Source organism: Oryzias melastigma, linkage group LG12 (genome assembly GCF_002922805.2).
Source record: "Oryzias melastigma strain HK-1 linkage group LG12, ASM292280v2, whole genome shotgun sequence".
Taxonomy (NCBI): Eukaryota; Metazoa; Chordata; class Actinopteri; order Beloniformes; family Adrianichthyidae; genus Oryzias; species Oryzias melastigma.
Genome location: NC_050523.1, coordinates 14,683,087 through 14,706,052, shown reverse-complemented (window position 1 = coordinate 14,706,052; position 22,966 = coordinate 14,683,087). Strand labels below are relative to the sequence as shown.

Below are 22,966 nucleotides of genomic sequence, written 5' to 3'. Positions count from 1 at the left end.
CAGGATTGCAGGAGAAGCGCTCATCTTTCCTTCCAGCTTACAGACGAGGAAAATGACAAGTTATGAGAGAATCGCAGGGGGCTGATTGCATTGTTCAACATGGCACTTAACTATACATGACTTCAACAGTGAAGCTGTAAACAGAAGCAGGATGTCAGGAGAAAGAAGTTAGCTTTTACCACTGGGTGCAGTTCATCCTCTGCACTAGATCTGATCTGACAGAGTCTTCAGTCGACCCTGCAAGGTATTTCTAAGAGCAATAAATAATAATGCAAAAAAAGAGAACTGAGCCACTTGTGAATGGCAGCTGAAACAAACAAAAACTCATCGTTCTTCCTCTTTAGTTCCTCAGATTCAGATTTATGTGTTTATGTTTTCATCTTAAGGAGGAAGTTGTTTGGCACAGCGGGCGGTATGGAAACCATCACTGCAGTTAGAGAAACCTGAAAAAACGAAAAAAGTAACGCGAGGCACGCTCTGGTGTATCACACAGTACAGATGACTGCACATCTGATGGTCAGCAGACAAAAACTGTAGTCGTACAAAAACTCTGAATATTTTTTTTTTATGTAAAAAGCGGCATGAAATAAGATCCTGACAAAAATCGCCTCGACGTACAACTTCACAGAAGTCAGCGATGCTAAAAACGAGATGAGCACAAGAGCTTTGAGTCAGTGTGGAAAAATAAAAGGGTGTTAGCTTTATCGTTCTATACTGAAGTGTGATGAACTGCATGTGAAAGTAAATATAATTATTTAAAAAAAAAGGTAATTTCCAGAGTTTAAGGGATCAAATCTATGCCTTTAAGAATACAGTTAAACAAGCCTGAACATTGTTTTTAACAAAAGTTTGAAACTTTCTTTTTGGTTTTGGAGCCATCTGCTGCACAAGTGTCCAAACCAGAACAAGTGCAGTAACAGATTAAGTAGCTCAGATCGGGATTTACAAGAGTTATGCACCAGAATTTATTTATTTATTTAATCTGTTAGATTTGTAAAGAAAAATAAAAGAAAGACGTGACCACCAGAGATGAATGACCGCTCACATATGAGGTTAATGGCTGAGTCTTTGTGTCGTGAGATCCAAAAGTTGAATGTTGGACAAGGTCTGATGATCGCCACTTTAAAAACGTAACTATGTCTTGCAGTGGTTTTTATGTTGTGGGTTTGTTGTGTCGGGGCCTTCTTTTTGAAAGAAATAAATAAATGGAAGCACCATATATTAAAAACTGGATTTTTTCTGTGTTACTATGACAATTTCACAGTTGGCTGACTTTCACTAAGGCAATCATTTAGGTGTTATCACTTGTTCAAAGTGGAGTTAAATCTGAATTCCACATTTAATTGATCAAAACTAAATAAAAGAAAAAAAATAGTAGATAACTTTTGAAGCAAATTTAAATAAAAAAATAATTATGCCAAACTTTTCCTAAAAAATGAAATATTTATCAATCAAAAACTCATTAAATGAGAAAAGCAAGTTTTTAAGTTTGTTCATAAAAAGGTCTTTAAGGATTCCACAGTTTTAGGTTGCAGTGCAATTAATATAAGCAAATTTAAATAGATGGATGGATGGTAACTGGATAAATTATGTAAAAGTTTCCTAAAATGTTTGAAAAGCTCAAATATTATTTAGAATAAATAATTTAGAATAAATACTAAAAAACACATGGCAGCCATTGGTGTTTATGTAAACTAAAATAGATCATATTTTGATAATTGTTTAGTTTAAAATACATGTATATGTATATATTGTCTATATTAACTGATGATGTGTGAAGATATTTTAGAAGAAAATTATTTTTTTCATGGGGAAAAAAATATTTTCATAAGAAACTTGGGCATCAAATATCAATTTTGTCCTCTATAATAATAGGCAAATTATTTAAATAAACATATAGATCATTTTTGTCCTTATTGAATAATACACAATAGAGCGCGAAGATAAATCCTATTGTGACCAAAAAATACATATAAGGCCTGTGAGTGAAATCACCTAAAGAACAGGAAATAATTCACTATAAACCTGAACATTTTTTGGGGCAAATAATATTAGAAAAAGATTAATCGTTTTCATTAACATAAAACAAATTACTAAGCATATCCTCCTTCACATTGAGACAGATTTTTGATCATGTAACTTAGGGATACGACTGATATTTATGAGGGCTGGAACTGGACCAGGGTCTGGTTGTATGCAGAGGTGACCCAGCTCTGGCTTTGGATAGGCCACACCGAGAGACCTTTTCAGCTTCTATTGAGCAGCATCTCTGCGGGAGGCTTTTCAGGACAGGGTCTGGTCACATCGCCAAGCTGAGGAGGTCCAGTCCTCAGCACCAACTTCCCGACCCCTAACCCTCCTGACACCAGTCCTCCAGGAGACAGAGACTTTCTGGAAAAAGGAAAAAAAGAAAAAAGTGGATCACAACTTGTTCAAGCGAGATAATAACCCAGCACAGGTCCTGTAAAACAATGGTTGCCATGGCAACTTACCTAAAAGCCATCTTTTTAAGCTTGTGGGCATTCATCTTTTCTGTCACTGGATCCTCTGTTTGGGGGAGCTCCGCAGCAGGAGATGAAAGGAGGGGGGATAAGCAGGGAGATGGGAGGAGGTGGGAAGCATCCTGAGATTGTGGGCTCGCCAGATCTAAAGAGTCCTGAAAGAGAAAGTTAACAAGAAGAAATGAAGTGTCTAGACGTTCAGATAAGCCTGAAGCTGTTTTTTAAAGGTTTTTACACCATATGGACAAACTCAACAAGAAATAGTAAAATATCAACACTTCGAGGGTAAAAAACGCCACCTGAGATTTGGCCTCCTGGTGGTCCGAGTCCTCCATGTTTAGTGCGCGTAGTTCTAGCTCGATGTCTCGGTCTGGGTCCAGCTCGCTCTCGTCCCGCGTGTGACTGAAGGGCGTCTGATGGGCCTGCAGATCGCTCAAGTTTTTGTCTCCACTGCTGATGGACGTCCGACGGCCGTGCAGGTCGGATGCATACAGATGTTCACTGAAATGCACAGATTATCATTTACACATATACATCAACATTGTTGATTTAAAGATCAACTCTGAGTTTTTGGTGTTTTTAACAGGTTTTTGTGGCATTTTTATGATGATAGAGGACATATATAAATAATATACTAAGCTCAAAATTGCATTTGTGAGTATATTTCGTTTCAAATTGTAGTGAATCAGGAGCAGCCAATTCATTGCCTGGCAAAAGAAGGGTGGGCAACACAAATGAACGCAGCATTGAGAGGAAAGGGTGGCGGATTCGATCCGTGACAACGGTTACGCCCACCTCTTAGAGACAGGTTTCTAATGAACTACTGCTGCTTTACAGAAATTATCCTAGAAAACAACGAAAACAACAGAAATGTTTTGATTTTTGACTAAAATGGCATAATCATAATTAAAAGACAACTGGGAAAGTTTGTAAAATAGAATAAAAGATGATTTCAGGGAGACTTTAAACCGGAAGATAATCGGAACAAGTATCCAGATCTATTTCTGTATGTAAACTCAGTGCTTTGTGACAAAACTATCTGGAAATGAACATTAAAATGGCTTATCTGAATGTTCGGTAATGTTTATTCTTCAAACTTGGTGCATCAGGTTAATAGAAACTGTTGACTCTTTTTATTGTAACTTCTCTTTAGACGGATGTGTATATTACCAAGTAGAGATCAATCTATTCAATTTATTGGATTGTCTTAAAAATGCTTGTTTGATTCAAAGCATTTCCGAGGTTTATGTGTGATTTTGTGAGTCTATAAATACTACGAAGGCTTAAAATGCTCTAAAATGAATGATACCTCTCAAGGAAGCTGGAGTGGCTGGAAGAATCAGATCCCCTGGAGCTCCACTTGTATTCACCGTGATCCAGGCGGGGGTTGTAATCTGGAAAAGACAAAACAAAAGTGTGTTGTGCATCCATTTTTCTGCTCACACATTTGCTCTGGGTGATTTCTTTCCTACCTTTAAAGTTGACAGGTGTGGTGCTGCTGGCGCTGCCCTGGCAGGCGGTGGCTTGAACAGGGTCAGTGGTGTGGTATCCTGTGCGGGACGCTCTAGAAATTGCCCCCCACTTGGAAATAATCGGGCCCTCGCTGAAGGGAATAATGGGATCCTCGTCTTTCAAACGGCGGCAGTGATCCAAGGAAGGCAGCCATCTCTTCCCAACCCCGTTAACGCCACCACCTCCTCCTTCGGGATTGTCCAACTCCTGCGTGGGAAACATAAACAGATTAAAGACAAAAAAAAGGGAATGAATTCCTTTACGGATGCCCTGGAGGCTTTCTTACTGAGCGTTCCGAGCAGGAATGAGCCGGTGCGTGTGCTCGACTTTCAGGCTCAAAGGGGCTCAGGCAGGGTCCAACAGTGCCACAGGACCAGGGAGAGTAGTGAGCCAGACTCTCTTCACTTCTGAATCTGCACCCCACACACTGACCTCCACCACCTTCCACATGCTGAGAGACAAACAAAGCAAGAAAAACATGTTTATGGCCTTATTTAACTATAGTGAGATGCACAAACACAAAAACAAATGTGTTATAAATAAGACATTACAGAATGCGGAAGGTTAGGTATAAAAACACTTAATGAATTCTTTGAGTGGGCATTATTAGTTCATTTAACTGTATAAATTGGTTTTCTGTAAGAGTTTGGAAGGTGATTCATCAAAAAATTAAGATTTAAGATGCATCTGTACATCTGAAAAGTTGATGACATTGAATTCTTTTTTACTTTTTACTAACATGTGCATTGATTTAGCATACGTTGATATTCTCTGCAGGATGACAAAAGTCTGCGACACAACATCAATCATTTGTCAAAGAGAGTTTCACATTGGACAAAGATGTAATATTTCATTTAAAACTTGAGAAAATAAGGTATACATTGAGAGGTTCTGAACGAAAAAGTAACTTGGTATGGAAACACTTTTTAACCTAATCATTCATCTATAATAGTGACAGAATGAGTTTCTTTCCCTCTTTTTTTTGCTAGTCATTTAAGAACTGTATCCTGACATTTTTTTTCTCTTTCTCTTTTTTTTATATTTTTGTCTATTTTATTGTTGTTTCTTTTATCTAATGGATCTTACAACGTTTTATGTTTTAACTAATGTTTATGCTCAACAGCAAGTTGAACATAAACATCTACAATTATTGTAAAAAAATACAGCAGACTATTTTAGAGGTTTCATTTATTGCAGGTTTTTTAAGAACGTAACTCATCCAATAAACAAGGAACAACAGTACTCTACAAAACAAAGTACAAATATTAGTTCATTATTTTCAGGTGTGAATTTGCAAAACAAAAATCAAGTTACAGGTGTTTTGCATTTATACTTAACGAAGCACCTGGAAGTGCAAAACACAATAATCTAGAAAAATTGCATTACCTCTCATAATGGATGTGTGAATGCATTATCGCGTTGTGTAAAGTTGTGTTAAATTTGTGTAATTGTAATAATGTGTAGTAAAAGCATGAATTTCCTCAACATGCTGGATGTGTAAAATTGCATAAAATGCCGAATTTGCTTAAAATTTGCTCAAATTGTGTAAAATTGTGTAAAGTTGTGTTAAATTGTGTAATTTTGTGTAACTTGCATGAATTTTAACAATGCTGGAAGTACAAGCATGAATTTCTGGACATGCTGAATGTTTTAAATTGCTTAAATTGCATAAAGTGTGTAATTTGCAGGAATTTGTAAAAAAATCCTATTAGTTATAATGGGGCTGAAAAAACACTCAAATTGTGTAACTACGCAAAAACTGTAAAGTGCACAACTACTAAAAATACAAGCAGGAAAGTCCCTAACGAGCTGAACGTTTTGATACCAAGATTGTGTAAATGGCATAAAGTGTGATAAAGTTTTTACGTGTCAAAAAACGTACGGAAGAAAACGTAAATGAAGAATCTCAATAGTGTGAATGCATTGAATGCATTCACACAACTAGATATTCAAAAAACATCTTTGCTGAATTTTTTTCTAATTTTTAAAATAGTTTTTACCTCTTTTTGAGCCATATGCCTTTTTTTAAATAAATATTATACATTTTCTAATTGATTATGAAATGAAGGACCTCCGTCCACTCACAATCAAAACTTATGTTTTTATTTGAGGATTAAAATACATTAAAAAATGAAAAAAAAAATATTTGAAACTCTTCCTGCACAAACTAACATACACTCCATCCATCCATCCATCTTCTTGACCGCTTCATCCCGTTCGGGGTCGCGGGGGTGCCGGAGCCTATCCCGGCTACTGATGGGCGAAGGCGGGGTACACCCTGGACAGGTCGCCAGTCTGTCGCAGGGCACATACACTCTTATTTCAAAAAAATCCCTCTAACTTATTTTTTTGGAGTTAAAAAAATCCCGTTTAGACTGCACAGATAACTTAAAAAGTTGTAGCTGATGTGTTTTTGATACACTCTGTGTTCTTTCATAGTTATATATCTGACTCTCAATGAAAGCAGAACTAAAACTCGGATTTGCTGCCTGGTTAAGTCTCGTTTCATTTTTTTTCTCTGTAACTCTTTCTGTTCCGCACACACACACGCCCACACATGCCGCAGTTGTGCATTGCAAGATATCTTCTCCCAGTTGCTAAGCAACTATCTCTCACTTAAAGAGCATTGGGCAGAGCAGAAAGCTTTTTGGCACGAGAAACGAACTGGTTAAAGTAAAACCCGGTTCTGTGACTTCACACTGGCATGTGAATGACCTCCGTTGTGTAACGTTTTGTACCTCTTTTCCAAAATCGATGGTGAAGATGGGGGAAGACTGGGAGGGCCTGTTGGCGCTGTGATGGTGATGGTGGTGGTGGTGGTGCGCCCACTGTTCGTGCTTCCGTCTGAACAGTTCCTCATAGCCCAGATTAACGCGACCGTAGTCCTGCAGGAATCGTAGGAGAGGAAGAAGAGAGCAGAAATTACATTAGTGCAGCTCAGATTTCAACAAACTGACTGTTCAGTGAAGCGATCCGACTCAAGCCACGATGAAGGAATGCTGTCAGCTGCATCTTAGTTCTGAATCAAGACGGGATTTGAAGGTTGAAGCACTAAAAAACGGAAACCCAAACAACCACTGGGCTTGCTGTAAAGCACAGTTTACTGGGGAAGTTGAGGTTTACTGCATTCACTTCCAGAATTACCTCTAACTCTTCCAGATTTCATTCCATATTTTGCAAAAACAATGCACTATACTGTATAATCATCATTTTTGATACATCAAAAATGTAGTACTTCTTATTTTCTATTTATCCACTCTCATATTTATTAACTTTCAGATATAATTTTTGATGCAGCTCTCTTTGTAAAGCAGTGAGCTCAAAAACGATGAAGTGAGGAAGAGAAAAGTGAGTGGGAGAAGCCCAGCAGTGAGCGGTCTTCCCACTTTCCTGCATGAAGAGCCGAGATTGAAGCCAACTCTGTAAGTGTGTGACTGGAAGGGAGGCGGAGGGTGGGTGGGTGGATGGGTGTGTGTGGGTGAAACAAGAGAAAGTGGAGCAAAAGAAGCCGTGGAGAAGACTTCAGCAGTGATGCTCAGTGTGTGTCTGTCATAGATGAATACAGACAGCCTAAGAGGATATAAAAGAGCTCTTAAAAACCCATTCCGATGCAAATTGTGTTTTAAGGTTGAATTTTTCTCATGATGGAAGACATATATAAAGAAATTTAGCTTTAAATTGAATTTCTGAGTATTTATTTATACAAATTGTGGTGAATCAGATGGAAAAATTTAATTGGAAAAAGCTGAGGTGTGATGTAACTGCTACTACGGCAAGCCGCAAGCTCCCTGCTCCGCTCCATTCTGTGCCTTTAACTGTAACTCAAAAGATGATCGCAGTGGGAATTTAGTGAGGTGATGATCGCTACACAAGTGTGTGTTTTTTTCCACACACCCTGTGCAGCCCTGTGCGATGTTCAGATCCAGAACAGTAGTTGCTGTCTAGAGAGTTGAATCTCTCCCTGAGTGGAGGCTGGTACACAGAAGAGTGCAGCACCTCTGGAGGCAGAGAGTTACTCCGGGGGTCTTCTCTGTGGTACAGCTATAAAAACAGGAATCAATAGATCAGTCACACATTTGCTGATTTACGTGCTGTTGATTTGCAGCTGGCTCACTTGAGGTCTCCAGACTCTCCTGCTGTCATAGAGGGGAGCGTAGACACCAGTGTGAGCCAAAGGTCCATATTGGGGCTGTCCTGGGCGGGAATGGAACACTCCTATTCGGTCTCTGGGCGAGTGTGACGGGTATCCTGTAGAAGTGGGAGAGTGTGGCGCCTGGGGGTCGTTGGGGTAAAGAGAGTGTGAAGGGCCCATGGATGGGGGTAGGGAAGATTCGGGCACGTTGGACGATCGGAGGAAGGGAGCCATACAGGGCTTGTGAGGAGGATGAAGAGAGGACTGATAATAGGAACCTGCTGGAGAGGAACATCAGAACGTTATTTTTAAGTTGCTTTTCTTGTTAGTTTCAACCATCTGAAGGAAGACTCACAGGTTGGCTGATAGTGGCCCGTGTCAAAGGCAGGATGGGGCTCTTGGTAGTACAGCTCGGACACCTGAGACGGATGTGGTGAAGGCAGAATAAACTGGCTGTGGCGGGGTAGAGGGGCGCCACTGTCAACACGGCCTGCTGTGCTCAACGGGGAGGATGATGATGAGAGGCTGGCCGGCGTCCTGGGAGGAGAGACGGGCTTCCTGAGGGACAAACAGGAGAGAGAGAGAATCAGGCTGCACTGCAAAGTATTTGATACATGCAAAGATTTTAGACATTTATCTTGTACAGTCTGGATCGTTATTTTTTTGTCTCATTTTAGTTTGACCTCTGCCTGCCTGACCCTGATTTAGCTTTGTGGACTTTAGCTGTGCACTTGGATCCAACTGTCTGCGACACATTTAAAGCAAGCATCTAGAAAAAACTAAATTATTATCAATAGTGTCAAAATCTTTTTGCTTTTTAAGACTCAAAATCTCAAATTACACCGTAAATTTCAGTTCAATTTTAAGGGTATTTTTTTTTAAAGTTCAATCAGTGTTCACAAGATAAATTGGCATTCATTGTAATTATTTTGGAAATTTTCTAAGAATAAGTGGTCGTTTTAGATTTTATGTGCATCTATTAAGATGGACTAACTTGTACTAAAATTCTAATTTTGTTGTAAAATAAATCATTTCCACTTAATACACTAGTTTTCAGTCACTTTAATCAAAATGAACCTTTTAGAAACCCCAAAATAATTTGCTTACAACTAGCAAAAAATTCTTATTAGTATAACATTAAATTTTAAATAATTCTATCTAAGAGTTTGCTTTTTAATCTATTTTTTCCATTTTAGAGTTCTTGTTTTTAAATTTTGACATTTTACAATAAGATTTCTTGTTAAGTAAAAATATCTTGGTGCTTGAGCAGATAATTTTATTATTCACAAATGATTTTCTTCTTAAGATCGTTGTTCTTTTCCTATTTTTAGGCTGCCTTGTTTTACAGTGTGAGGATAAAAAAAAATAAAAAAAAATAAAAAAATCTTAAGACAATAATGAATAAATACACAATAAAGTAAGTCCAAACATCTGGTAGCTTCTAGATTTTGACTGGATTAATAGAAATGATCATGGAAGTGATTTACAGCGTTATTTAATCTTCACTGCATGCCGAAGATTAAGGATTAAGATTAAAAGGATAAAGATTGAGGGCTGGGACTACAAAAATAAACCAGATCCCAACAGAAAGCAAAATCAGAACAATAGTCATCATACGGGTCTGTTGATCCAGTTGGAGTTCTGTTGGCTCCTGGCACCCCGTTACCCCCGCCACTGATTCCGTTTGGCACGGATCTCTTCCCGTCGGTGCTTCTGGAGATCAGGGACGGGTGAGGCAGGCCAGGAACTCCCTCCGTCTTGGTCTCTGCATTCTCCGCCGTGCCTTTTAGGTCCGGCCCAACCCCTGCAGACACGTCAGCGTGGATGCTGGCCTCCATCGTGAATGTTTTATTCATCACACCTGGGGCGAGTGGGAATGCACGACCCACACAGCTGCTCTTCTTGTTCCTCAGTCGGAATCTGCAGGAAAAAGCGACAAAGCTTGGGACTTTCGCAGAATGCTCCATGAGATATTTATGATTCTACAAGAAAGAGAAATTCAGAATTTGATTATGGCGTAGAATGAAAAACGCTCACTTCTCCAGCTCGTCTTGTGTGTGAGCGAATGTACAGTTGGTGCCTCGAGGACAGCCTCCCTGCTGACGGAGATCTCGGCACATGCTGGTCTTGTACTTGCTGTTGGCCTGAGGCTACAAATCCACATAAATGACACACAATTTACCCACACAGTCCCGAAAATGAATCGAGTGATTTCAATATTTTATTTAACTTTACATAACCATCAGGCCTTCTACATCCTCTCCCAGTGGTTTAGGGGGTTATGGCTGGTTTAACTCAAACTACAGCTGTAAATGAGTCATCCCGACAACTTTTTTTATTTTCATTTCATTTTTGCCTAAAATGTCATCTTTGGTACGTTTTTTTCATATTTTAAAGTCATGTGATTTTTGTTGCAGAAGTCGTGTCATTTAATATTTTATTAGACTCTGATTAGCAGCGATGAGAACATGCATGCACCACAGAACTGGTGAGTCTATAGAACTCTATATAAAGACAAAATATTTAGTTCAACCCCGTAAAAAAGTTCAAGCTGAGCAAATTAAGTTGCATTTTCTCTGTGAAGTTTCGTGATTGCAAATTTTTCCAAAGTAACAAAAAATGTAATTTATACTTTAACTAAGAGCGGTTTAGGAAAGAAAAAAAAAATATGAACTTGAAATAGTATTTCTTCAAAAAATTAATTTGGTGCAATTTTATGCATGATGCAACATTAATTTGAAATTCATCATTTATTTTTTCCACTAAAATAAACGATATGATATCTGAGCTGTCAAAACACTTTTCAGTTTATCCAGAACATTTCTGCTCATTTTGTGCAGCGACTTCACAGCCTGAGAAGCTGAGAAGAGTTTCAGAGCAAGCCGTCCACTCTGAATCCAATATATTTGGTTTTCGGTTTTACTAAAAATAGATTAGGCAGCTGCAGCACTCATATTACTTCCTTTTTTATCAAAACAAAGAGCAAAACATAAATACAAATACAGGATATACTCGCCTCTTTTACAGTAAACAAACAGGCCTGAAAACAGCTGAATTTAATATGAACATTTGTCATTCCTCATAACACGCATTACATTTCAAAATAAAACAAATACTTTAAAAAACTATCTAAATTCCCTCAATTGGATTAATGTATCTTGCATTTTCGTGCTTGCTGCTTCTGATTTTACGGGAAAAACTCTGTATGTTTAAATCTCATGAATTAAATGTGAATTATTTGTGGTTAAAGAGCATTTCCTCTCATTTTAAGAGAGTTTAAAAGCTATTTGTAACATTTTGAGTTAACCAGCAGTGATTTGGCCCCTCAGTTTACCTGTGGAGGGTCGTGGCTCTTCTTGCTGAAGTTCTGTATGAACTCCACGAGTCCGTGAACGACCAGTTTTACAGCCAGCATTACACTTTCCAGCTCCTCCCACGATGGCGAGGGGGCATCTGTATAAAGATCCAAAGTAAAATGAAATAAAATGATGTTAGAATGGCAAAAATATTCCACCAATTTCAGAAAAAGACAAATAAAAACAGAGATGATGAGCATTAAATGATGTGATCCACCTTTTGGTAACATTTTTGTCTCAGTTTTGTATCTTTATTGTACCCAACTAAGGTGGAAGGTTCTCCATAAATTGAGAAAAAAGGAATATAAAATCTTTATTATATTAATACATGTAGTTATTATCCAGTATTAGAAAAGTGCATCAAATTTCAGGTCTAACAACTCAGTATGAATTTAAACAGTCAACAGATGTCAGGCTGAGATCAAAATGTTTGAAGAACCTTTAAATAGAAAATGCTGCATCAGCACAATACCATCATTTATTTGATTTTACACATAAATTCAGTTGCTTAATGTGATGCAAACAAATGCAGAACATTACATAGGAAATGTTTATTAAACTGCTAAAAACTACTTTACAGTAAAAACAAAAAAAATTAGACAAAAGTATTTTTTTTCTTTTTATAAAGTAAAACTTACAAGAGCAGGAGGACAGAAAATAAACGAAACAGCATTTTTACTTGTTTTTTTTTTTTATTAAAGTTATTTAATCACTAAACTTGTTTTTATTCTTACAGAATGTTAGTTTTTTTATTCATTTTGATTGAGAAAATGTGAAGCCTTAAGTGTGTGAACCTGTTAAGAATGAATGATTACCTGGGTTGTGGTCTATGTTGGCCAGTAGCTCTAGATGTGGTCTAAGGCTTGTAAGGTTTGCAGGGTCAGCTGTCCTCTGCAGAACGATTGTCAGCTCCTGAACGCTCTTTGCAAAAGACTCTGGCGACTGCAGCTACAGAAGATCAATCAGAACAAGTGTTATGCTTGACAGCAATTCTTTTAAGACAAATAAAAGTGTATGCAAACATATATGCATGTGTAGAGTGTGGCACCTTGTCAATGATGGACTGCATGTGTGACTTGTGAACCAGGTCTCCATACAACAGAGAGGACCACTGCTCTGGGGAGATGCGTAAGCCCGCTTCCATGGCGATGTGGACGATCTGAGCGTCATGTTCTCTCCTCAAGGCTTCGTAGCTACGAAACTCCTCCTTCAGCTGCATCAACGAGGAGTCCTCGTCACGCTTTGTCACCTGATGATGGGGCCGGGCCACAGAGGGGGAACAAAGACGCAGCAGGAGAGAAGAGAGAGAAAGAAGCGTTGGATGAGAACTTTTTAAAAAAGTTTTATCTTTAAACTTTCGTTCAACTTCTTTTCAATGAGCTCAACCAAACAATTTATTCATTTTTTTCAAAAGGTTCCTACTTGCAATTTATTGAGTGATTTCTGTGTGTGTGTGTGGCATCCTCAGACTCACAAACTCAAATTCAGATCAGACAAAGGGACTGCCCCTGTTCAGAATCTGCCCTATGAGTAATCATCATAAGACACCGACACACAAACCACACCAGATATTAGTTTCAATCTGAGGCGCAATTACTCAAGCTGCACGCCGTCCTCGGAGTTCATCTGTCGTTTTCGGCCACCTTGGCTGTTGAGGCAGGGCAGAAGGAGAAAATAGAGTCTGCAGGAAAATAGTCTGAATTTCTGCCCTGCCAAAGATGTATGTTATCAAATATCAGGCCCAGAAATACATGCACGCTCCAAACAGGTCTGCAGAAGCCCATCCTCTGACTGAAGCTGCAGAGTTTAGAACATTCTCCAGCTGTTGAACGGTCTTCTTGAAAGCTTAAATCAACCCCAAATGTTTTGCTTTTGTCTTATGTGTAGACTGTATGTAGCCCAGTTTCAGTGTCCACACCTTGAAGCAGGAAGCCCTGTAGAGCAGCTGCACCACATGACCTATGCTGGTTTTAGAAGCCTGGGGGAACCGGGCCTCCAGTTTCTGGACGACAAACAAAACCAACACCTTCCTGGACAGAGCGGAGCCATCTTCCAGAGCCAGCAGAACCAGCTTCAGGGCATCCTCCTGCATGGCTGATGAGGAGAGGTTGGATGGAGACGAGGAGTTGGCAAGAGATGAAAGCGAGAAGGATGAAAGTGAGGAAAAAAAACAAAAAGGTGAGAATCAGGGATGTGCTGCATATGACAGTACTGAAAAAACTATAGAACTTTTCTTTTCTAACAGGCACAGGTGTCCTCAGACTTTTAATGAACTCATTTCATTATCATGATGAGAAATGATTTCCCATTCAGAATCTGCCCTATGAGTAATCATCACAGGACACCGGGCGGAAGCATCAGCGATGAGTCTGACGAAGAAACACTAACAACAAACGAGGACTTTTAAACACGAATTCCTGACAAAAACTGTGTTTATGTCTAAATTTATGCACTGTTTCGTAGAAATTTCCCAGAAGTCTACAATTTAAAAAAGGGTGCATACAGACCACAATGCATTGCGTGAGAATGATTTTTCAGGTGAAAAAAAATGTGTTTGAATTTATTTTTTATAAATAATCCAAGTTTTCATCATCAAAACTAATTGGATTCTAAAAATGGACTTCGTAAAATGTTCATATTTATTAGGTTTTTACTTTGGGAAATCTGTGACGTCATATTTGGCTTTAAAGAAAAAGGAGGGAGCATTGCTTTGTCTTGCACTATGGAGCTTTTCAGTGGTTGGGAGGTAGGGAGGGAATTTGGACATAGCCCAAAATAACAAATGGTTTACATTTAGAAGTTAAAATGCATTTTTGAGTATCTTACCAACTACATTTTTTACAAGCTGTGATGTAATAGCGGTGCAGTGTCTTTCATTTACAATGTGAACAAAAATTATTTTAAAAATTATTTTATTATTTTTATATCTATAAAAAAATGTGGCCAGTTAGTAAATATTTATTTATTTTCTTTTTGTCAATTTTATGATACCTCGATTTCTAGTTTACGATTTTGTTAACTGATGTTTTTATTAATTAAAATAAATGAAGTCAAAACTGAATTTTTTATGATTTATTTATTTTCCATAATATTTTCCTCTTAAAATTTGAAGTTCAAACTGTGAACAACACTTCCAAATGTTATCTTAAATAAATATTACATGTTCTAAACAAAAAAAAATGAATAAACATTTTTTTAATTTATTTTTATGGTAATTGGGTACATTTTGAATATACTTTAAAATCATTTTTATATTGCACACATGATATTATCATACTTTACTCATTAAAATAAAATATTTTTTAGATATTTTGTTTGCAAAAGAGGACAATAGAACAACAACTGATGTTGAATTTGATCATATTTTTATTACAAATACTTATTTTAAAATTGTTTTATCTTGTTTTCTGAGACAACAAATATATCAAAACGTTCTTGCATTCTTGCAAGTGTGAAAGTTTGTTGGCTACATCATCAACTCACCAGGTCCCAGAAACTGGCAGCCGCGCGCCCTCACCGCCGCCCACAGGTTGGCAGACAGCTGCTGGGGGTTCTGGTGCTGCAGAATGAGCTCGGTTACGGTCCGCTCCCCCAGAGAGCGGCATGCTCGCACCGCCCGCACGCGGCCCTCCTCCTCCACCAGCTGACAGTTCACCAAGGTCACCAGCTTCCTTTGCATGGGCCGACTGAGCACGCTCGGACTCAGGTTGGCCACACCTGTAGGAAGTGATGCCTCTTTAGCTTAACTATGAAAAAGTTGACTAAAAGTAAGGTTTTTATTTAATATTCTGGTTATGATAAAAAGAAAATAAACTATTATTAATCTGCACAAACTGCCTTTTTTTCTTAAAAGACTGAAGTTTCAACAGATTTGTGTCTAAATTTTCCTTTTCATACCTGTTAAGAGATCTGACATAACAGTAATCTTAAATGACATAACAGAATCTGTCTGAAGTTGCTCAAGTCTCACTGCAGAGGTCACATATAGAGCCTCATTTTTCTCCATTACCACTAAAGTACAGCAGCTTCCTACATAATGTGAGTGAGAGGGAAGCAGAAATGCCAAACCAAGCAGGCAGTTTGACTGCAGCCCACGCACGCCAAATGTGAAGTCTCATTCCACATATATATAAATGCCAATCATGGAGGATCCTGTAAGTGCACGCACACATACTGTACCTTTAGTGGTGCTGATGGGCTTCAGGTAGAGAGCCAGTTCTTCCACACACACTCTGCAGACCTCATAGTGCTCAGCCTCGGCAGCAGTGCTCAGGCTCACCGGTTGAACATCAGGGACCTTACAGCGGAGGGAAAAGTTGATTTTTTTGTCTAATCACCACTGTTGTACTCTCTCCATCAACCTTACCTGAGCTCCAACCAGCTGGAGCAGGGCGCAGTTGACAGGCAGCAGGTCAATGTCGGTGCTGATGGGGGTCTGATCAAAGGGGCAGGCCTTGCGGTGCAGCTTGTGCAGGCAGGTCTTACACACTGTGTGGGAGCAGCCCAGACTGATGGGCTGGTGGCTGCTGCTGTCAAACTCGTTGTAGCAGATGGGACAGGACAGGAACTCTGTCCACTGGGCCGCCTGCACCGGCATCCTGCTGCCTCGCCTCTGGGGGATTCGCCAGCCAGCTTAGGAGGAGCGCATGTCAGTGTGTACCTGCAAGAACAGCGACATCGCCTCTTATTATGAGGGACAAATACTGATGGGTGACGAGAAATACAGAATTAATTCAAGTTGGATCCACAGTTTGATTCAACTTTTGATGCCATTCAAAGTACAAATTCATGTAATATGTTAATTTATAGAGCAGTAGACAATGTCAAATTAATTGATACAACATAAAAAAGGATCAAAACCAATTAGGCAAGAAATAAAAACATGATAGAAGGTCAGCTAGACAGATACTAAGACAATCAGTTTGGCTTTAACATTTTCCTAGAAGGTAGCCTCTCTAATAGCTTTTGGCAGTTTATTAGGAGCCAGTACAGCAAACGCATGGTCCCCACCAGAACTTGCGTTTGTTTTTTGTGATGTAGAAAGCTCCTGCCTCAGAGCTCTTGGTACTGGCGGGGGAAGGGGGGGTGGGGTTGCTCCGCTGCATGTCTCGGCCACAACTCAAGATTCTAATGAACTAGAAAGAATCTAGAAAGTTTTTGGAGTTTGGCTAAAAACAGCTTAATCATAATTAAAATGACTTCTGGGAACACTTTTAAAATAGATCAAAAGATTATCTGAGTTGGTCTTTACGTAAAGATTTATTTTTTTAAGCACAGTTCTATAAATGTATGCTGATGTTTCAAGAAATACATCAATACTGAAAAAGTGTTCTCATGGGAAATAAATTAAAGACTGTGATTATTTTGTCGATTTGTTCCTGCCATTCACACATTATATGTACTCGATGTAGATGATGTCTGGCTAGGAGGTCTTTAGGACACGGATGTCAAATGAGATGCTGTTACATATGACACGCAAAACACAAACAGGGTCTGCACTGGTGTAATTACTGATGTTTTTCAGAACAATAAATCCTATTTAGGATAGTGCATTAAATGCATGTCTGACTTGGTGGACAGGAATGAAACAGCAAAACAATAAACCTCAGAGTGAATCCTGTCCAACAGCTAAAAAACAAACCCCTACTTTCTCTAAATATGAATTTTTTAATTTATAACAATAAGTTATGCCGAGTTTAAACCATATTTAGCAAACAGGACAATTTGCTTCGTAGAGATTTCTATTACTGGCACCACAATTAGTCACCATTTTTGTCTTAACATTCTATTTTTGGAGATAATTTAATTTAAAAAAATTCACTGAGAATTTAAGCAATTTTGATGCTTTTCATTATTTAAGACTCTATAAGGATCTACTGCCACCCAGATTAAAACAATGCAAACTTTAAGAAGGGAACTGAGCATGCACACATACCTGAGAGTCTCTTTCCATTCAATTCATAAATTTAGAGATGAAACATGAACATTATGTCCAGTTTTCTCAAAAGAAAAGACAATTTATTCATTTTCCAACTCACGAAAGTCCTGTGAAAACGTCAAGCCCGGCTCAGAATTTGCATGTTTTATAGCTAACAAGGCAGATGTCAACAGAAAGGAAAGGAGAAGCAGGACTTCCCTCCCAATGATTAACAGTCTAACCCTACAGCTTGTTACTGGAACAGAGGCGTGTATGCAGAAGAGAAACGCGGTCCATCTCAGTCGTTCGTGTCTAATGTAAGTGTTAAAATGAAATCAGGAGAATCCCTCTTCAAACCACAACTGGACGTGTTCGAAGTCTAAAGCTTTTGATAGATAAACGCAGACAGAAACCTTGGTTGAGATGGGAAAGCTGTTATCTCTTTGTTTCTGTCTTCTGTTCCCAAACACTTCATGCAGCTGCCAGCATTGAACTTTCATTTTGTTGGTGTACGAGACAAGAAAGTTTAAGAAGCGCAAATTTGGGTTCTCTTTCTGAGCCTAGACCCAGAGATTATATTTATAACAAAATGTTATTTTTTTTGAGTATAAGAAGGAAAAAGCACTTTTGAAGGAGGGTACTTAGGAAAACTGTAGTTTTAACTTGTCAAATTTCAAATGTAAGCTAGTACAAAAAAATATTTACAGTTTTTTTAATTAATTTTATCCACCCATCTATTTTCTTCAGCTAATGAGTTGCAGGAGCAACAGCCTGGGCAAAGATGTCCAACCAGTTCCTCCAGCTCTTCTGGGGGGATTTGGAGGTGTTCTCAGGTCTGCTAAGAGACTTTGGTCTCTCCAGCATGTCCTGGGTCCTTCCCGGGGTCTCTGCCCAATGGGACATGTCCAGAATACCTCCCCAGGAAGATGTCCAGGAGGCATCCGGACCAGAAGCCCACGTTAACTGGCTCTTCTTGAAGTAAAGCAGTAGCGGGGGACCAAGCTCCTCACTCTATCTTTAAGATAGCACCCCTCTGGTGACCTCGCGATCTACGAAGGGGTTATCCGCGGGGTTTGAGAGCTGTTCGTGGCTAACCCCCTGGTAAGGTCCCCCCATTGGCAGACAGGTCTTATGTGACAAAGGTGACAAAGAACGGTTGCAAACCCTTTATGGGTACTGAAAATCTACATCTAATTATACTGCCCACATTGGGGTCTTCCACTGGGGCCCCTCTGGAGCCAGGCCTTGGCTCTTACAGGCAAGCACCAGGTGGCCAGGGCTCTTCCCATGGGTCCGGGACAAACCCAACCTGAAATAATGACATGGAATCTCTCCTCTGTGGGCCCACCATCCGCAGGAGTGTTTATGTAATATTGATTGGGTAGCAGTTGAAGGTGGGTGTCTCATCAGTCCAACCCCCAGCAATGGAATACTTTTAATTCTGTGACAAATAAATTCCAAATAGTGCACAAAAACCCAGTAAAATGGTCCTTCACAACTGGTATGCATAAAGAGTCTTTGAGTAAGTAGAAAGGGCTAGGAATCAAGAAGTCCTGCATCCCGGATGCAGCCCCCATTTTCATAGAAAATTGAAAAAAATGAACAACAGTTTTGATTTGTTGAAAAAAATATTAAAATCCCAAGAATTTCTAATTGCTTCTTATTTAATTTAGTAAAAGTCTTGCATTAAATTTGAAACACAAGACTCAAAAGAGATTTTATATGAAAATAGCAACATTTCCATAAACTTAAAAGCCTCACAAATCTCCACCGGTGCAGCACATACTCATAATACTGAAGGGGAAGAGGTTGCATGAAGTAAAAACCTGAGAATGCAGAAGAGGAATGCCAACAAGTCCTCACTTGCTTCTTACACAACACCAAACTCTTCTAAATTGAAAAGAAAATTGCAAGTTTTACTAAGATTTAAACTATTTTAGTAAAAGCATGTGCTAATCAACTTTTTCTTTCACTTCATTTCAAGTAGCATGGGTTTGAATTTTAAGGAACTGCATCAGCAAGTGGCAACAACTTAGTTAAGTAGCTTTAATCTCCAAAATAAAATTTTGTCGCTCTGCATCCTTGATTTATTTTTTTTTGTTGCTTCTGGGGTAAAAACGTTAAGAAACTGGGGTTGAAGCACTTTGTTAAATGGGACTCTGACCTCCTACACAAGCCTCAACCCAATTAATGAAAGTCATTTACAAAATTGTCGCATAATCCCTCAATCTCCATTGTGGTGAAACAAAAAAAACTGCTGTTGACAGTGTGCAGTCACTGAGCACCTGTTGCTGCATCTGTTCAAACTGCTCACCAACACAACAGCTGGCGCCCACACAGGAGCGGGCAGCTTTCAAAAAGACAAGAATAAAATCCAATCATGGATTGAGAACACATTCGACTAAAAGGAAAGCAAACGCTGCACTAAACCACTCACAAGAACAGACTAAACCAGTTAAAAAAAAAACATAAAAAAGAAAATGCAAACATGAAAAACCTTGCAAATAAGTTCAAAATTAAAAACCTTATACTTGCTGCAAAGAGTGATAAAACAGCATGCAGTTTGGCAGATAAGATTTCTACTAGATCCAGTAGCAAACACGTGAGATGTTGCAACACAAAGACATGTAGGATATTCACCACATCATTTCCATGGCATTGCGGTGTTCAGAGTCCCCCGTGTGCAGCTTTGGAGGTTCACCCCTCTTCCATGTGGCGTCTTTTTCTCCTTCGGAGCTCAAACGGAGTACTAAGAAGAGCCATTTCAGCGCAGATGAACCAGAGTCTCAGGAAGTATGAGGAAGCATGTGATCTAACAAGTTCAGCATAGATGAATTGGGCGGGGAGTTTTTTTTTTCTTTTTTTTCTAAAAGCTTGGCACGCAGATGAGGAAAAGCAAATTCTTGGAAGACAACTGTTGATCCACAGAAACCCCCCCCTCCTCTACACCTGTTCCTGTCCAGCTTTTACACTTTAAGTGCCGTCCACAAGTATAATATTAAAGGAGACTTCCTGTTAGGCCACAAATGAATGACACAACCATCCTCATAATGCAGGAACAGGTCAGTGGTTTTGCATGTGGGTGAGCATGTCACATGCGTGCTCTTTTTGTAAAAAAAAAAAAAAAAAAAAGCCCTGCAGCAGTAAATCTTTCCAGTCTTGTGACAGGAGGGGTGGGCGTGCATCCCTGCAGCACAGGAACTTCCTTATGAGACTCTCATATGGGCCATGTGACATTTAGGACAGCGCTGTGACAGATGCCGAACATTGGCAGGGCGAAATCGCAGATCGGACTGTTAAGATAGTAAAAAGAGAAGGCTTTGTGTTGTCCCAGCAGGGGAACTGCTTATCCACCCACTTCCTTAGTGGAGGACGAGGAGTCCATTATGTCTTTGCAGCCAACTGTTGGCTAGCTATCATCTTTCCGAGCAGAAAAGCGGCTCCTTCTATTAGCCTTCCAACTTTGTGTGTGTGTGCATGAAAACTTTAGTTTTTATAGACTAAATTTGGAGAGTTGGCATTTGAAGCGCCTTTACTTTGAAAGTTGCTTCAGTTTTATGGTAAATACTAATGAATTTGGTTATTTTGGACATAAGAATGATCATTTATTAGGAACTTTTTCCAGGTTTATTTTCAGTTGCTCAGCTTGTTGACTTTGCTTCTGTCTTGGACATTTCTTGCAGAGAAAAGCAGCATCTGAACACAGGATGACATGAGGGCACAGATATATAATGCGGTCTATCTCAGTTCAGAAAATTGTTCGTTGGGGCTGTGACTTCACAATCCAATGCAAATATTTGGAGCATCAGTTGTATTTTAAAATACTTTGTAGGTGCACTCCTTTTAAAATTCTTCAAGTTTCATATTTTGTGACTCGTAGGCTTTGTAAAAATGAATTTCTTTTAAAAGAGCTTTAAAAAATATCCATCCTCCTCTTGTTATGTACGCTAACAATTAACCTGACCTTAAGTAAAACATTAATGTATTGTTTTATGTAATATTTTCATATATGTTAGTGTGCAGCACTTTGTGTTAGAAAGTATGAAAATAAAATATTAAACCTTTATCAGTACTTTGAGTAAATAATAAAAAGTATATAAATAAAAATTGATTGATTGGTTGATTAATTGATTAATTGCAATCAAAGGACCATTAGAACTGGTCAGTGGTCCTTTCTGCCTATTTATGTGCAGCTGCAGTGACTGACTCACTCCTAAAAGTGCAGTGTGAAAGCAATCCAATTTATATTAAAAAAAAACAACAACAAAAGTGAAACTTCCACCTATAGACTAACTTTGCTGGAGCAGTATTACTCATTTCCAAGAACAGTTATGAAACGTGGTTTCAAGTCCCTAAATTTAACAAAAATCTGCTATCGTTATACCTTTACACTTCTTTTTTTCCAGTGTTTTAGTAATTTCTGGACCTTTTTTTCCACATTTGTTGTTTTCTGCAACATTAGAAACAAGGAAGTGACCAAATAAAAAGCTGAAATGGGAGTCACTCGTTAAAAAAACTAATGTATTACAATAACATGTATCTTTGTTGTACCCGAGTAATGTATGGTGTTACTAATATTTTACTCATTACATAATTAGTAACATGTGTATTACAAAAGACAAACAACTTGAAATATAATTGTTCAAATACAGCGAAATCATGAGAAGATAATAGATAAAAATGACTTAAACAAAATCTTTTTCAAGCCCAAGTTCAGTCACTTTAACATTTTTTTTATTATTAATTTAATTTAAAATACTCTAAAAAGTTGTCTCTTGAAGTTCCTAAACACAAACACTTTAATTTAATCTTTGTTTTACTGAAACTTTTTTTTTCCAGCATCTGTCTGTCAATCTTTGTGTTGAAAGTTTTGTGCTATCATTTAAATTTGATTGTCTATTTAATCTGTCATCTTTTTTTAAGTAAATGCTCTATATTTTCATTTTAATCGATAAAACTGGTGAAAGTTGAGGGTTGATCCTCTATGTGTGCTTCCACTTTGACAAAAATAAAGTATTTTGTTATCTTTATGTAAATGTTAGGAATTTTTGTTGTCACTTTTGTCTAATATACCCCACTTCTACAGTTATTACAAAGTAACTTATAATTAATTTAGGAGTCATGTAACAGATTACAATTCTGAGACAGTAAAGTAATAATATCCGATTACATCTGAACAACAGTAACAGTAATCCATAGTGTCTTACAGTAAGTTGCACAAAAACAAAAAATGTTATGCAAGAAAGTGTATTGCTTCAAGCATTAAAGTGTGGTCCCAATGTATGGATTGTCATGTACACAAGTAACTACATTTCCCATCAGTCTTAGTGTTAACAGATCAAAACTGATGGCTAAAAGTATTTTAATTTTGTTTGTTTTTTTAATATAAAAACAAATAAGTATTTAAAGAGTTAGTACCAGACATCCAAAAATGTGTCTTTTACACATCTTTACACAGATATCCACTTCTGATCTGATGTATTTTAGCTTGTAAATCACTATCTTATTAGTAAAGTTTAAGAATAGAAGTTTCAAAGAAAACCACAGG

The 22,966-nt window shown here is 38.3% G+C and overlaps 1 protein-coding gene across 3 annotated transcripts in view; it reads right to left on the bottom strand.

Annotated features, from left to right (window-relative positions):
* Positions 1-6: 6 nt before the first annotated feature.
* The window catches only part of rc3h2 (ring finger and CCCH-type domains 2), a 24,852-nt gene continuing 1,892 nt past the window's right edge, over positions 7-22,966 (bottom strand). The window contains exons 1-20 of one of the 3 annotated variants that reach the window (XM_024299698.2): positions 20,059-20,912; positions 15,868-16,161; positions 15,681-15,798; positions 14,985-15,218; positions 13,420-13,595; positions 12,550-12,750; positions 12,317-12,449; positions 11,480-11,598; positions 10,183-10,295; positions 9,763-10,065; positions 8,501-8,703; positions 8,128-8,426; positions 7,908-8,054; positions 6,752-6,898; positions 4,300-4,464; positions 3,974-4,220; positions 3,811-3,895; positions 2,801-3,002; positions 2,493-2,656; positions 7-2,391 (exon numbers count right to left, since the gene is read on the bottom strand). In XM_024299698.2, the coding sequence (XP_024155466.1) occupies positions 2,247-2,391; positions 2,493-2,656; positions 2,801-3,002; positions 3,811-3,895; positions 3,974-4,220; positions 4,300-4,464; positions 6,752-6,898; positions 7,908-8,054; positions 8,128-8,426; positions 8,501-8,703; positions 9,763-10,065; positions 10,183-10,295; positions 11,480-11,598; positions 12,317-12,449; positions 12,550-12,750; positions 13,420-13,595; positions 14,985-15,218; positions 15,681-15,798; positions 15,868-16,098 (3,432 nt within the window). In that variant the 5' untranslated portion in view covers positions 16,099-16,161; positions 20,059-20,912 and the 3' untranslated portion in view covers positions 7-2,246. Of the gene's footprint in view, positions 2,392-2,492; positions 2,657-2,800; positions 3,003-3,810; positions 3,896-3,973; positions 4,221-4,299; positions 4,465-6,751; positions 6,899-7,907; positions 8,055-8,127; positions 8,427-8,500; positions 8,704-9,762; positions 10,066-10,182; positions 10,296-11,479; positions 11,599-12,316; positions 12,450-12,549; positions 12,751-13,419; positions 13,596-14,984; positions 15,219-15,680; positions 15,799-15,867; positions 16,162-20,058; positions 20,913-22,966 lie in introns of those variants that run through there. The other 2 variants (XM_024299699.2, XM_024299697.2) reach the window with 2 other exon arrangements.